At 37.9% G+C, this 16043-nt stretch overlaps 2 protein-coding genes and 1 long non-coding RNA gene across 3 annotated transcripts in view; 2 read left to right on the forward strand and 1 right to left on the reverse strand.

Annotated features, from left to right (window-relative positions):
* Positions 1-2556: 2556 nt before the first annotated feature.
* Positions 2557-10418, forward strand: LOC110230420. The gene is made up of 2 exons (XR_002333525.1): positions 2557-3206; positions 10068-10418. It is a non-coding gene; the product is annotated as an uncharacterized LOC110230420 (long non-coding RNA).
* A 986-nt stretch (positions 10419-11404) lies between these two features.
* On the forward strand, positions 11405-13542 carry LOC9319979 (pentatricopeptide repeat-containing protein At2g15630, mitochondrial). Its single transcript, XM_002883866.2, has one exon. The coding sequence runs from the start codon at positions 11565-11567 to the stop codon at positions 13434-13436; it is 1872 nt and encodes a 623-aa protein (XP_002883912.1). The 5' UTR covers positions 11405-11564; the 3' UTR covers positions 13437-13542.
* Positions 13543-13774: 232 nt separating this feature from the next.
* Positions 13775-16043, reverse strand: part of LOC9319980 (B3 domain-containing protein At2g16210) — an 11122-nt gene continuing 8853 nt past the window's right edge. The window contains exons 2-4 of the mRNA XM_021032142.1: positions 14780-15014; positions 14153-14328; positions 13775-14023 (exon numbers count right to left, since the gene is read on the reverse strand). Coding sequence (XP_020887801.1) covers positions 13775-14023; positions 14153-14328; positions 14780-15014 — 660 coding nt within the window. The remainder of the gene's footprint in view (positions 14024-14152; positions 14329-14779; positions 15015-16043) is intronic.

A 16043-nucleotide genomic window follows, 5' to 3' on the forward strand; every position in this document is an offset into this window, starting at 1 on the left:
TTTTTTTAACACAAGTGCTTCATGAAACACATGTGTGTTATATAATGTGTTTCTTTTACTAACAGAAGTGCCTCATGGAACCCACTTGGTCTATATATTTAGATTCTGTGTTTTTCTTTTCTGTGACTAAAACTTTATTGATGTTGAGTCACAGCCTCATGTTGAGCCGAACCTATATGTGGAGCAGCCACAGCCACAGCCTGATGATGTTGAGCAGCAACCCCAAAATTTCCCTTCTCATAAAGTAGTTGAAGAAGATCAAACTTCCCCTTTTCATGAAGAATATTATCAAACTTTTCCTTTTCATGAAGTAGTTGAAGAAGTGCGACAGTCACGTCAAGAAACAACGAGGAGGACGAAGAGGACGAAGAGGATGTTGAGCCACAACCTGATGATGGACTCAGTCTCGTTAAGAGCGACAGTCTCGTCAAGAGCGACAGTCTCGTGAAGACGAGGAGGACGAAGAGGACGAAGAGGAGGAGGAGGACGAAGAGGAAGAAGAGGATGTAGAGGAAGAAGAGGCGTTAGTAGAGAAACCAGCAGATAATAGGCGTAGTACTCGGGAAAAAATCCCAATAAACTATTTTTGACCGAGTGGAAAGCGTCCAGCACCACAGAGGTGCTGGAGGAATTGTGGTTTCACTTAGTATCACCATTCACACATACCTTTTTTTTTATTTAAAAATGTAAAAATGGAGTTGTGAGGATCATTCACATATACCTTTTTTTTAATATGTCCAAAACTACATGTTGGTTTTCTCACCATTCAAACATTCTCCCACACCGCTTGTTTTTTTATTAACTGCACTTGTTCCGCATAGTGCATTTCTCTCATATTAACCTTCTTTAAACCGTAGTTAAACTGCACCGCATCACTTAATCCGTTTGTTCTGCACCGCTCAATCCGCTGTCACAATTCAGAGCCAGTATGCGGAATATGTGCGGATATAGTAGTGCGGATAATTTATGAATGATGAAAAATAATATGCGGTGCGGTACAAATATTTGAATGGTGATGAGTAAAACAAACGGTTCGGTATATATATTTTAAATAAATATATTATAAATAAAACTTAATTAATGATAATAGTGTAATTGTAAATTAAAATTGTTATGTTTTATTTATATTGTTAATAAAACATTTTTACATATTATTTACGATTAAAAATAAAAAATAAATATTATTAGGAACTAAAAAAATAAATATTTTAAATTGGAAATTTTTTTAAAAATACATTTGTTTTATAAAATGTAGTGAAACAATAAATATTAAAAAAACCAACCAAAATAATACAATTCAAAATATTATTATCGTGTATGTTGATTTTTCCATACATATATGTAATATTGTCCTTTATTTGTGTCATATATTTTATATCTGCTACTTAAGTTGCTTCCATGTTATCTAAATCAGGCTCCCAATCGGTGTTGTTTATTTCAGGTTTTATCATTACTTCTGCAAAATCTGCATCTGAAAATTTTGAAATCTTGATGAAATTGCGTAATCTCATTGTCGCCATTACCACTCTCTTTTGTGCATGAATACTATATCTTGGAAATCACAAAGAATTCTTTTTTTTTTCTAAACTCCAAAATTCCCCTCGATAATAAATCATAATGAAACATGACATCGATTAAATAATTAATTATAAAAAATTTTATAACTACATAAATTTAATTAGTTATTTAATTATAAACATTTAAGAAATTAATATTAATTTTTATTATATTGTCACCTAAAAAGACTAATTTCATTAATTTTAATATTTAAAAATAAAATAATTTGATAAATAAAATATTTGAAATTTAACTAATTTAGAATTGAAAACAAGTAAAGAATCGAAAACAATTAAATATTTTTTACCATTAAAAGTGAAAGGTTGTGTATAGAAGTATGAGATTTATAAGTGAAGTGCTGTAGATGGAAGTTTTTTTAGTGTATGAATGAATAGAGTGCATGTATGTCTTTATATAGAGAATCCTGTGTTTTTTTAATTTACGGATAAAAAATAATATATAAATCAGATCCACTAAATAAATCATAGCCCATAAGTTTTTCCAGAAAAAATTAAGAAACGCACCTTACTTTTAGTCATAGGCCATAGACAGTGAATAAAAAAATGGATTTTCTATTATATATAGATTTTGCTAAATATGCAACACCAAAAAAGTGGATTTTCTATTATATATAGTCTCGTCATTCAAGACATAGTTAGATGACGAGACTAGAAACCACACTTACATAAGCAATGATTGGAGACATAAAAAGCATAATTGAGAAAAAAAAAAGTAAAAACCACTTTTTGTCATCAATCAACAAAAATATTAATAATTTTCAGCTTTTTAGGCTAAAAGAAAAAATATTGCGGATTTTAGACTGGATAATACATTGGACCGTAGTTGTACATGACATCATATCTAGAATTTGTTTCCAAATGACATCATATCTAGAATTTGTTTCCAAATCCGCAAAGCCCAATGGGTAATATTTTTTTCACTTTTATTTTGATTTTTAAATTTACTAACATTTGCTAGATATAAATTATAATTTTTTACATGACATCAATGTTTTCACTTATCTAAAATTCTGCTGGACACATCAGCAAAAAATCGTTATTTGAAAACTCTCTCTACTTCTCAGCCGCCGACAAAAAATTCTCGTTGTGATGCTGGAGAGCGGCGGTTTCTTTAGCACCGGCTCTAGTGTCTCCCATGTTTCCTTAATTTCTTTTGTTTTCTCATTGGATCTTACTTTGCAGGTGGTGTATAGATGTAACTCTTCTCGTGTCGGTGGTTGCGGCCGTTTCTTCCTTTAACAGTGTGGCTCGTCAGAGAGATCGCAGTGGTAGATTAGTTTTGTATTATCTCGCTTGAGAAGATGTTGTGGTGGTTCTGTGGTGATCCATAGAAATTTGAGACGGTTTTTGCCGTACTGGTTCATGGTTTTGGCTTATTGGTGCTAAGGAGAATTCTCGTGACTCGGGTTTAACATTTGATCGTTCCGGTCTTTGAAGGTGTCCGTGTTTGTCCTTTTCATGCTTTTCATGTGGTTAGATGGTTTTCCTGTCTGCGGAATTTTAGTTTTTGTTTGGGGAGTCACTTGGTGTTCTCGATTGTTGAGTTAAAAGTGGTCTAAGCGGCAAGATCTGTGGAGGGTACTGATTTCAGTGAAGATGATGGTTTCGGATCAGTTAAATCATCGGTTGGTTCTGAAAGTGCAGATATTGTTGGAACAGGTGTGAAGCTGTTGGAACAGGTGTGAAGCTGTTGGAACGAAAGATCATAACGAGATTTAGTCTTTCATAATGTTATGTTACGGCCACGTTGGTCGTGGGCTATTGTTCAAGTTAAGCCCAATCTCTTGTAGAGACTTGAAGCGTGGCTTAAGTTGTCTAGGGTTTTTGGCACTTGATATAAATACCAAGAGACGGCAACATGAAGACTTGCGCGTCTAGGGTTTATCGAGAGAGGCACACATGTGTGTGTGACGTCGCCCCATCAACAAGATAGAGAGATCTTTTGATGGTTTTGTTGAGAAGCTATACTCGTCGGAAAAGACAATAGGAGTAGTAGATTTCTTTCATTGTAATTCTAGAAAAGAGTGGTGGATACCATATAGCAATTGTAGGTTGCGGCCTTTTCTAGTGAATGGTTTCTGGACTTGGTCCCGGGGATGTAGGTTAACCGAACCCCGTTAACAAATCTCTTGTGTCTCATTTACTTTATGCACAAACGAACTCGCTACACTCTCTCATCATACAAACGTATAGAACTAGCACACTTAGCAATTTCAATTGGTATCAGAGCGGGTTCTCGACAGAGATCCGTTCTCGTTTCGGGTATGGTCCTGGATGTGTGGCTAGCAGAGAGAAAGAAGAAACATGTTCATGAACGTTTAAGAAGAGAATTAATTTGGGAACGTTACGACAAGCTTCAAGCGTTTATGATTTGGGATTATCTCAGGTTCTTAGGTATGATGGATTCGAGAGTCTAAGTTTGGTGACAAAGTAACCGCCGAAAATTGCAGAGATTTAGAGGAGTGGTTGTTGATCGGAATAGTGTTGCGGAAGCATTGACGAGGAGAGGAAATTTTTTTTTGAGTTGAGTTTGTTAGAGAATCTCGGCCCAGTTCCAAATTTAATCAAATAAGGCCCATAAAAAGCCCACTCTCTTAGCGAGTATATCGAGTCTTCTGTTTAAGAGAGGTTTTCAAGCTTTCGAGTAAGACAGAAGAGCTAAGGAGTTAACTGCCCGTTGAAGAGAGAGGACAGTGTATAAGGTATAGAAGCTGTATCTCCGGTGTCAAATTGATCAATTGTTGTGGGTTATGATTCGTGTTTTGTGTTTCGGAAGAACATGGGATTGAATCAGCTCGCTCTAGTTTGATGCCACGCATGTTCGTGGGGAAGAACGTGAAACACAATGAATCTAGTCTTTCTAATTGAGTTGGATTTGTAACAGATTGGAATAAAAAGAGAGTTCGATTTCTCTTCTAGTCTTGTGAAAGATCTAAGTGAAAGAAGATATAAGGTTGTCAGCTCCGTTGGTTCCAGAGAGGATTGTTGGCAAAGAAATCGTTGTCGGTTGCTCATAGTTGCTGATCGGAATCTGGAGTGCGTCTTGGTTCTGCGTCTCTGAGGGTAAAGAGAGACGAAGATTTATGGTGTGAGGTCTTGATCTTGGCCAAGAGAAAGATACAGGCATGGTAGACATGATGGAGCAGATCCGCGAGATAAAGATGATGTTAGCAGTTCTTCATGCTTCTATCATGTTCTGCTTTGAACAATTGAAGTCTATTAGAGCTACATAGTGAAGTAGTGGTGTACGATGTCAACGGTCAACATCCGGACATTGTCAACATCATGTGTTTCAGTGAATGATGGTCTCATTATAAAGATGATGTGTAAGAATCTTCTCTGTGAGGAAAACGAGGTCATCTCAGAATTTAATCAAAGCTTCAAGGTCTTGAAAGAAGAAGAATTCATGAAGTGATCTGATATGATTATGAGATCAGAAGGCTGTCTACAAACTTACATTGAAAAGAAGAGGATTAATAAATTTTGATCTTGGAGAAAATTCTGTTTAGACTCACGTGCAGCAATCGGTGGAAAGTTCAAGCTTCTGGCACTGCAAAAAATTGGTTATGCTATTGAGGAAATTAAAAAATCGGTGAAAAGGAAGATCGTCTCTCAAGTCACAGTTAGAATCTTGTGATCTAGAAAAGCAAAGTTTCTAAAACCATGGAGGAGAAAACAAGATCCATAGTTAAGATTAGCGGTGATGGAGCTCTCCTATGATGGGATTTCTAGTTATGAAAATTGTCTCAAGTCTTGGTGGTCATTGCTGGCATTAATTTGGGCATTTGAAAAGCAAAATCAAAATCTCTTGAGTTGGAGCTCCTGATTGAGATGTCAACACATATGAGACATGGACCTCTAAAGAAAGATTCAAGAAATGAAGTGTCTTACAGTCATGAAGTTTATCGTTGGAAGCTCAATCTCTTGAGCTGATTTCTCAAATTTAAACAAGCTGCCATTAGATCATATTTTTGGTCTTCTTTAATTGGCCATTTCGGATCTTTTCTTCTATGATGACTATCAGAAAAAGAGGTTGAAATTTGAGGATTTTTGTTTAAAGTCTCCCTCGCTGCAAGCCTTGTCTGTTGCAGTTTTTATACTAACTAGAAGATAAATGTATTAAGCGGTACTGGTGATTCTCGGTTGCAGAGAAGAAAATTGGCTTCGGGTGTATATGCTTGTCGTCTCTATTGTCGACATGTTGGCTGGCTTTGGATTTAATGGTTCTTTGGAGCAGAAATTGAGTGTGTCAGATTTTGGAAGGTCAGAAGTTTGCTTCAGTTGATAAGCTTATTTGCGTATTTGCGTTTATGGAATCGAGAAGAAGGTTCATGGGAAATCTACTGGTAATGAAAGGTCTCATCAGAATACTGTAGAAGACAGTAATGAAACAAGATAACATGAAAAGTCTACAAAGGTTGGTGAGCAAGGTCGAAAGAATATTCTCATGGTTGATTCTTGGTTCTTCGTTTTCTTTGGGTATACAGACCTCGGATTTTATCTCTGAAAGATGTTCTGAAAACTTGAGAATGAGATCTTTTCAAAGATATAAAGATCATTTTCTGGTTCCGTGTGGTTTGATGGAAAATCGCTCTTAAAGTTGGCTGCTCGCAGGTTTGTATCGTTCCGGATCTGTCTTGTATAATTGATCATAACTTTCAAACCGTAAACCCAAATCGTGATCCGTTTTTTCTCGTGGCTTGGTATGACTGTTGTGGATATTTTCACCAAATTTCATAATTTTCTGGATTGATTTGCTACTCCGTTTGTGTTCTGCATGAAGACAGATCAAGAAGCGTATGTTCATGAAGATTTCGTCAAGATGGGCATTTTCCATACGCTGTGGTATACTCTGGCTTATATGTTCTAGGAACTGTTTGATGGTGTAGATCTCTAAGGTATCAGATTGTTTCAAGTTGAGGAAGGCATGGAAGGCATGAGTTGACGTCATTTTCTCAGGGTGATGAACATCAGGATCATAACGTTTTTGAGACTTTAACTCTTAGTTTCCACTGCAAATTACAATACTAAGGTGTAGATTGTGTGAAGATTCTGTCTCAGTGGAATGAACCTGATACTTGTGGATATTAAGATTGTTTCAGAGGTTGTAGCTTGTTTAACATAAGCATGGAAGAGTGAAGCGAAGAAGATCAACATTGCAACATCAAAGGAGGGAAGCGTATTTTTTTTACGGGATTGAAAAATTGCAGAAATCAGTTACGAGATAGGATCTTCGAGACAACGATTGGAGTCCTAAAAGTAATCTGATCGAGCTGAAACTTGGTAGTGAGCTTCTTGCTATTACTGTCTTGAGTGTCAACGGTGGGATTAATTTTTTGACGGTTGGATTGCGTTTTATTCGACCGTATTCAATCTGTTCCGGGCACATGTCAACTGAAGTTTCAGATCTGACCAGTTATAGTGGAGACATCAAATGGTCGACCAATTAAACTTGGAATGAAATGAAAATTTGCAAAGATATTCTAGACTTACGGAGCTAGATTCTGGTAGGAGGGCATTGGATTCGGAGTCCGAGGACAGAGTAGAATGATGGCGGTTCAGAGTAGTTATTTCGGAGACTCTAAAGCTGTGTCTTGCAAAGGTGACTTGCAAATGATTCTAGAAGAGATTGTTTCAGCTTACTGTGCCAAAGAAGTGAATTAACAAGTTACTGTAAGTCCTTGTTCGGCAGTTTACTCTTGGGAAGTCTTCAGCTTCTGTGTATTTTAGAATTATGGACAACTTGCTAGGAGTCTACTCTTTGTTAAGGCTCTAGGATTCTAGAGAAGAATTGTTGGTGAATGTGGAAATATAACAAAGGAGTTTCAGGAATCTGCAGTTTTCTTGTTTTCAAGTTGAAGATTTTTGGAATGAAGCTTATGAAGTGTCAAGAAAGAGAATCTTTCCATTATAAGTGACAGAGCACAAAATTTATGAAGCCCTCATTTGATTTAAAAGAATCACATGGCTGACGGAGTTAGGCTTTCATCATCAAAGCGATAACATGGCTTCATTGTCTGAGTTTGATCTTTCTACATACTCTGTGCTCTTTTGTGTTTGAAAAGAGGCTTGTTTGATGAAAAGAAAAGTTGTTTGCAGAAAGATGAAGAAACAAGCAGATTTCTGTTTCAGGTGGCGATAATTGATATGCATGTTTCAAAGGATGGTTTGCTGTGATTCAAAACGAAACAAGGCTAGAAAGCATGTGTGTTTTGTTGAAACATTGAGTTAGATACAACATCAGATCATTTGTCAATCAAGGATTGGTAGAGGTTATATGCTTGTCAACAAGGACAAGTTTTTGGATTCACTGCATGAGAATGGATGAGATCTTCTCACAAGGAGAAAAAGAATGTTACTCACGTTAAGACTGCCAGCGGGCAATGATTGGTTGCAAATTGGGATTTAACGATGATATGACAGAAAGTTGTTAAAACAATAGTCTCAAGAACGTCACTGGATCAGCTGGTGGGAGATAGCTGAAAGGAAAACTACCAAAAAGAGGTAGTAAGTTCTGCTTTGATTAATGGTCATGAATTCAGCATCATTCGTCTTTATCTTCTACACGAGTATGTATGCAATTTTTTGAAGGCTTCTCGTATTTTTCCGCTGCGCTGAGAAAGAATTGTATGGAAGTTTTACAGAAATGTTCTGAGTTCAGACTTGGTTCTAGAAAAGTGGCTATCCGGGAGACATGTGGTATACATCCGTTGCAAATCACATCTGTTTAAAAAAAATGGTTGAAAGAACGACAATGAAATTCACAGGTTCTTGTTTCAAGGGGGAGCCTTAGAAAGTTGAATCTATGTGCTACATGTTGTTGCAATGTATGAGTTTGAGTTTCAGTTTGCAGAACTATTGGTCTAAATGAGAATGAAGCTTGTTGGGGGAGCACGGTTTGCTGCTAATGAACTGTTGGATCATGGTAAATTTGCTTGTAATTCAAGGGTTGTGATCAAGGTCAAAAGAAATTTATCTTAGTTCAGATACACACAGAGAAGTTTCAATGAAAATAAAATGAAGCAGCTAAGTTTGACTTATGACATGAGCTTATGTGTTCGCTGGAAGAATCTGAGTTGTTTGTTTTCAAGATGTGGATTTTCTTTTTACAAACTCTATGTATTCCAAGAAGAAGCTTTGTGCACAGAGTTTTACCAACTCAATCAGGGAGAGATACTGGTTATGTATGAGTGAGATGTAAAACACAAGTGAGAAGACAGAATAGTTGAAACAGAGGTATGTAACAGAGATACTTTGATTTTTCTATGAAGGAGCATCCAAGCAGGGAGAGAAAGTGATGCAGTGGTGTAGGGGGAGTGTTATCCGCCGTGTAGTTAACTCATATGGACGATTTGAGGTAAAGACTATGTATTGGTGTTGAGTTTGGTTGTCAATTAAGCAGGTGAGATTTGCAATTGAAGAGAAACGTGAAGATATTAATCCAAGGAGCAGCTTTGGTTTGTATTGATTCCTTTGATGCTTGATTATGATGAGTAGTGCTTTAAAGCCATTGATTATGTTGCTGATAAAGACTAAGCATTATGGATGGAACTAACAAGTTAGAAAGCAAAGATTGGTAATCTACATCAGACGTGGATCTTTTTGTTTTGGAGGTTCTTGTGCTATAAGCTTTGGGAGGATGAAAATCACTGTAGACCTCAAAGGGGGAAGGCGTTTCTGATAGTGGACTATGCCCAAACAGGTATAACTAAGCTCATCCTGCACTTAATGTTTTAACAGAGTTTTATCACTCAAGCAGGGGGAGATTGAGAAAGTTCCGTGAACAGATATTAGCACGATGATATAGGATTAAGGGAGAGTTTTTATATCATGATTACTGATGGGTATGCGTGCTTAACATGGAGAGCTTGAGCTGTAAAACTCAGTCAAAAAGGGAGAGATTGAAAGTGCAGATATTGTTGGAACAGGTGTGAAGCTGTTGGAACAGGTGTGAAGCTGTTGGAACGAAAGATCATAACGAGATTTAGTCTTTCATAATGTTATGTTACGGCCACGTTGGTCGTGGGCCATTGTTCAAGTTAAGCCCAATCTCTTGTAGAGACTTGAAGCGTGGCTTAAGTTGTCTAGGGTTTTTGGCACTTGATATAATTAAATACCAAGAGACGGCAACATGAAGACTTGCGCGTCTAGGGTTTATCGAGAGAGGCACACATGTGTGTGTGACGTCGCCCCATCAACAAGATAGAGAGATCTTTTGATGGTTTTGTTGAGAAGCTATACTCGTCGGAAAAGACAATAGGAGTAGTAGTTTTCTTTCATTGTAATTCTAGAAAAGAGTGGTGGATACTATATAGCAATTGTAGGTTGCGGCCTTTTCTAGTGAATGGTTTCTGGACTTGGTCCCGGGGATGTAGGTTAACCGAACCCCGTTAACAAATCTCTTGTGTCTCATTTACTTTATGCACAAACGAACTCGCTACACTCTCTCATCATACAAACGTATAGAACTAGCACACTTAGCAATTTCAGGTTCGATTAATAAGGCCATTTTGGTTTGTTGGGTCCTTTCATAGATCATGTGCCGGTCTCGTGTTCATTCGTTTCTATCCCACAAGGATGGAGTAATTGTAGGTTCTTGTCAGCTTTCGTTCAGCCATTACCTTTCCTTTTTGTTCTAACTCTCCACCTTTATGCTAGTAGTTCCCTCTAGACTAGTTCCTTTTCTAAACAAAGGATTCATTCTATTTGAAGATGTGTTAGTTTTCTAAAGTTTACAGATGGTTCTTTTCCTTTGGATGTTTGTTGTGGTTGATAGCTGTATCGATCCTTTGTCTTTCTTGTCCTTAAGATCGTTGATAATCGAGAGGTTACTTTGCTCCTTGTATTTGCTTTCACAATCTGTTTAGGTTGGATTGTGTTTTGAAGGCTTCTACCTAGACGTTAATGGGTGTATCAGTCGTCGTAGTCACATTCGAAAGCGTGTTAGAGGTTATTGTTGTGGTCTTGCTTGCCGAGTTATGAAGTCTTTGGTTCTGGTTTCGAGAGATCGGCTTTCATTATGATAGTAGGTAGTAGATGTTATCTTTGGTTAGCCGCATGCATCATTGGTTAATCTCAGTCGCTGGTGCTCTAAAGGAGAAGTTTTTTGCTTCTTAAATCTATCGTGTTTCGGGTTTAAGCCTTATTGCCTCTATTTTTAGATTAAGGTTTCAGTGTCTTTTGATTATGGGCTGAAATTTTTTGTTTTATTTGTCATTTGTCTTTCGTTTCCCTTGTTTAGGGCTTTAATTCTAGAGAAATCTCATTTTCCTCCGGCTTTTGTATATGGGGACTTTTTCTTTGTCCACCAACTTAGCTTCCCTTGTTTGGGCGTTGTATTGTTCTTTGGTTGTACAACAAATTTCGATAATAAAATTCCAGTTGACAAAAAAAAAAATAATACTTATTTTTCCAAAATTACATATACCTAAAGAGAATAATTTTTTTTTATAAACTATTTCCTCATGTATTATTATTTTTAATTAATATATTCTAACCACACTTTTGTATAATCTCATCCGGTCATCCCATCCATTAGATATATGTTTTCTTATATTTCGGAGTGCTTTTGTTCTTAATAATACAAAATGGTCATGTGATTTAATATTTATTAATTTATATTTTTCTGAATTTAAATTTTATTACAATAATATGTTATATATTTTATTTGTAAATAGATAAATAAACTTTAGTACATATAGTATTTTATTGTAAAAAAGTTTAATTTTTTTATTTACTTATTTATCTTCAATAGTGACGTGAACTGGGGTTCTTTGATTATTTTTTCAAACCATGTCTCCCATTAAATTGAAATTTAAGTGATTTAATCAAATTTCGTTTAACCAAAAACTAGAAATTATATTTCAGAGTAGAATGAAGCAAACTATTAACATTAAACCGAAATGCCCAATCCCAATTTAAACCGTAAATTGTTTCAGCCACTCATAAACCGTGTGAACCTCTTCAATTCGTCTTCCTTGAGCAGCCATGAGACAAATCACATTCCCCTGCATCTTACGCCACCGAATCTCTATTCTTTCCGGCGCCGGCTATTATCCTACCGCCGCACGTCTCTCTTCTTTCGCCCAAACATCCACCACCACCGAGTCACAGTTACCGCCAATAACTTCTGAAGTTTTGCTCGAGTCGATAAAATCCTCTCAGTGGCATTTCATCGAACACGTTACGGACAAACTCATACCTTCCCTTGTATCAACAACTCTTCTCAGCCTCGTCAAGACTCCTGATTTAGCCTTCAATTTCGTCAACCACATCGATCTTCGTTGCCTGGACTTTCAAACACAGTGTCTAGCCATTGCTGTCGTCTCCAAGCTCTCTTCTCCGAAATCTGTTACTCAGTTGCTGAAAGAAGTCGTTAGTACTCGTAAGAACTCAGTAAGAGACCTTTTCGATGAATTGGTGCTTGCCCATGATCGATTACAGACTAAAAGCACGATCCTTTTCGACTTCATGGTCAGATTTTACTGTCAATTGAGAATGGTAGATGAAGCCATTGAGTGCTTTTACCTGATGAAGGAAAAAGGTTTTGATCCCAAAACTGAAACTTGTAATCACATTTTGAGTTTGTTATCGAGGTTGAATCGTATAGAGAACGCTTGGGTCTTCTACGCTGACATGTATAGAATGGAGATTAAGTCGAATGTTTACACGTTCAATATAATGATCAATGTATTGTGCAAGGAAGGGAAGTTGAAGAAGGCCAAGGGATTTTTAGGGATCATGGAGAGTTTTGGAATTAAGCCTACTATTGTGACTTACAACACTCTTGTTCAAGGTTATTCTTTGAGAGGACGAATCGAAGGTGCTCGTATGATTATCAGTGAAATGAAATCTAAAGGCTTTCAACCAGATTTGCAGACGTACAATCCGATTCTGTCTTGGATGTGTAATGAAGGAAGAGCCTCTGAGGTGTTGAGGGAGATGAAGGGGATTGGGTTGGTTCCGGACTCTGTGTCGTACAATATTTTGATCCGTGGTTGTAGTAACAACGGGGATTTGGAGACAGCTTTTGCTTACAGGGATGAGATGGTGAAACAAGGTATGGTGCCGACGTTTTATACTTACAACACGTTGATTCATGGTTTGTTTATGGAGAATAAGATAGAAGCTGCTGAGATATTGATTAGGGAGATTAGAGAGAAGGGTATAGTCTTGGATTCTGTCACGTACAATATAGTCATAAATGGTTATTGTCAGCATGGAGATGCAAAGAAAGCATTTGCTTTGCACGACGAAATGATGACCGATGGAATTAAGCCTACGCAGTTTACTTATACATCGCTTATTTATGTTCTGTGTAGAAGAAATAAAACGAGGGAAGCGGATGAGTTGTTTGAGAAAGTTGTAGGCAAGGGAATGAAGCCTGATCTTGTGATGATGAATACCTTGATGGATGGTCACTGTGCAACAGGCAACATGGACCGTGCATTTTCGTTGCTTAAGGAGATGGACAGGATGAATATAGATCCTGATGATGTGACATACAATTGTTTGATGCGAGGGCTCTGTGGAGAAGGGAAATTTGAGGAAGCTCGTGAGCTTATGGGGGAGATGAAAAGAAGAGGAATCAAACCTGACCACATTAGTTACAACACTCTAATAAGTGGGTATAGTAAGAAAGGGGATACAAAGCATGCTTTCATTGTTCGGGATGAGATGTTGAGTCTCGGGTTTAATCCTACCCTTCTCACGTACAATGCTCTGTTAAAGGGTTTGAGTAAAAACCAGGATGGTGAACTCGCAGAGGAGCTACTAAGGGAAATGAAAAGTGAAGGCATTGTTCCTAATGACAGCTCCTTCTGTTCTGTCATTGAAGCAATGTCAAAATCTGATAATTGATTGATACCGGCAATTGTAAGGTTTTTCAGAAACTTTATTTTTTACAATATAGTTGTTCTGTTTCTGCTTCAATCGAATTTCCAGGGATTTTGGTTCCTGACTGTAATTACGAGTGAGAGAAAGCAAATTAAAGTTTTACCGGAAACTATAAAAACACACACCATACTAAAATGGTCTTAAAGACATTAAACTACATAGATCCATCGGTTAGACAAGAAGGAAAGTTTAGATACTAACTCAAAACCAAACTAAAGTCATAACATAAAACTTAAAGACAAGACAAATACAGTCTTCTTCTTAGTAGCTTCTTCTCCAAGACACCCTCACATCCATCATCATTACTCAGTCTCCTCTTCTGGTCTCAAGACAACAAGAAGCAGCTCGTCTGGTTTGATGAGTGTAAGTTTGCAAGTAACCCCAGCAACAATAGGATACTCCTTAATCAAACATATCCATCCAGCAGAGAATGCAACTGTTGTACTCGCCAAATAAGTCACATTCCATGACCTCTTCCCATCTGGGTGATGGATCTTAAACATTGCATTTTCCTTGGGCATATGAGCCTTATCAAAAGCTGTTGGTATCGGCTGAAAAATAAAAATAAAATTGTTTAGGAACATAACACACTTTGTAGACTTTGTGTTAAGTGTCGTTGGTTAGTCTTATCATACCAGGATTCTGAGGTATGATCATCTGATGAAGATGGTGAATTCTGCCACAGAAGACGAAGAGGCACCTGCGGAATCTCCCCGAGCTTTCTTCTTTCCGAGGTTGAGGTTCCTTTTGCTTGTTCCTCCATTAGATTCAGCAGCTGTTGTCGGGCTCAACTCAGAAGACACAACCACCTCTTCCTTCTTGTCATCTTCCCTTTGTTCTGTTTTGATACCACGGCCTGTCTCATCATCAAAATTAAAGAACCAGTTTATTAGGGATAATATTATCCCACATTGGAAAGGACAAGGGATCTTAACTAGTATATAAGATATATGGGCCTCTCCACTCATAGCCAATTGGTTTTGAGTTGGAAGCCCATATTCTAATATGGTATCAGAGCCCGATCCGTACATGTCCAAATCCAATCCACCATCGGCCCGGCCCAATAATTGGCCCGCCGATCCATGCCCGAGCATACCGAGATCAAAGGCTAGAGCCATCATCTCGAGGGGGCGTATTAGGGATAATATTATCCCACATTGGAAAAGACAAGGGATCTTGATTAGTATATAAGATATATGGGCCTCTCCACTCATTGTCAATTGGTTTTGAGTTGGAAGCCCATATTCTAATACAGTTGATATCTTTATCAGGTTCACTGTTTCATAATCAGAAAAGCAAATCTTTACTTGAAGAAGCCAAGAAGGAACTGGATTGTGGAGGTTGCATCATCTCCTTCCCATCTTGCTTAAAGATGTTCAAAGTAAAGCGCATCTTTCCTTTGTGAGTGAAGGTGATAAACTCATTGTTTCCCAAGGCATTGTCTCTCACAAACTTCCCCCATCCGGACTTCTCCAAGTAGTAGAATCTCGGGTTTTTCGAGATTGCTACTTCCCAAGAGCTTCCCCATTGCGCTCTTATCTTCTGAAAGATATGAAGAGAAATGGAAAGATTCTTTTGTATTTTGATTTCCTTTCAACTTGGTTTTCGATTACAGAGGTACAATGGTTTTATAGAGATTTACATCTAAACGTAGTGTACCCTTGACTGTCATAGCTGGCTATTGACCATCACGTGGCATAGCTGTCGTCACACGATACTAAGCGTCAAAACGGTTTTGCGTTGTCACCTCCGTACCATTTGTCTGTTCTGCTAATGCTCTGTTTTAGGCTTTTGTCGCAGGTAGCCGTTGTACGGAGGTGGGCTTCTTCTCATCTTGCTTTGGTTTGGCCCTTTGTGTCTTGAGGCCTTTTTGCAGAGTGTTGTCGTTTTGCGCAATCTGGTTGATACTCCCCCTCAAACTCTGAGTCGGTGGAAAATTGACGCCTAGTTTGAATCTCAAGGATTCGAAAGGAGCTGCAGGAAGCGACTTGGTGAAAATGTCAGCTAGTTGCAGATGCGCAGGAATGTGGTTGACAATGAGTTCTCCAAAAGCAACCTGTTCACGCACATAATGGTAATGAGTAGCAAAGTGCTTTGTCCGGGCATGGAAAGATGGATTTGCGGTGAGGTAAACTGCAGACAGGTTATCGCAAAAGAGCTCAGGCGTCTTCAACTTTGGTACACCCAAATCTCTCATACGATTAACTAGCCATGTAATTTCTGAAGCAGTGTCAGACATACGCCGATATTCAGCTTCAGTGGAGCTCTTAGCAACTGTTGGTTGCTTTCTTGTTGCCCAAGAAATGATATTGTTCCCGAGAAAAGTATAGAAACCACATGTGGAACGTCTTGTTGAGTGACACCCCGCATGATCACTATCACTATACGCCCTCAATGTGCAATCCGTGTCTTTATTGAAGGATATATCCATTGTAGTGGTGCCTTTGATGTACCTTAGAATGCGTTTTAGCAGATGAAAATCTGAGAGAGTAGGAGCATGCATCTTCTGGCATACATAATTGACAGAGAACTGCAGGTCTGGCCTTGTGAGAGTCAGGTACTGTATTCTTC

This window comes from Arabidopsis lyrata (assembly GCF_000004255.2).
Source record: "Arabidopsis lyrata subsp. lyrata unplaced genomic scaffold ARALYscaffold_3, whole genome shotgun sequence".
NCBI classification, from domain to species: domain Eukaryota; kingdom Viridiplantae; phylum Streptophyta; class Magnoliopsida; order Brassicales; family Brassicaceae; genus Arabidopsis; species Arabidopsis lyrata.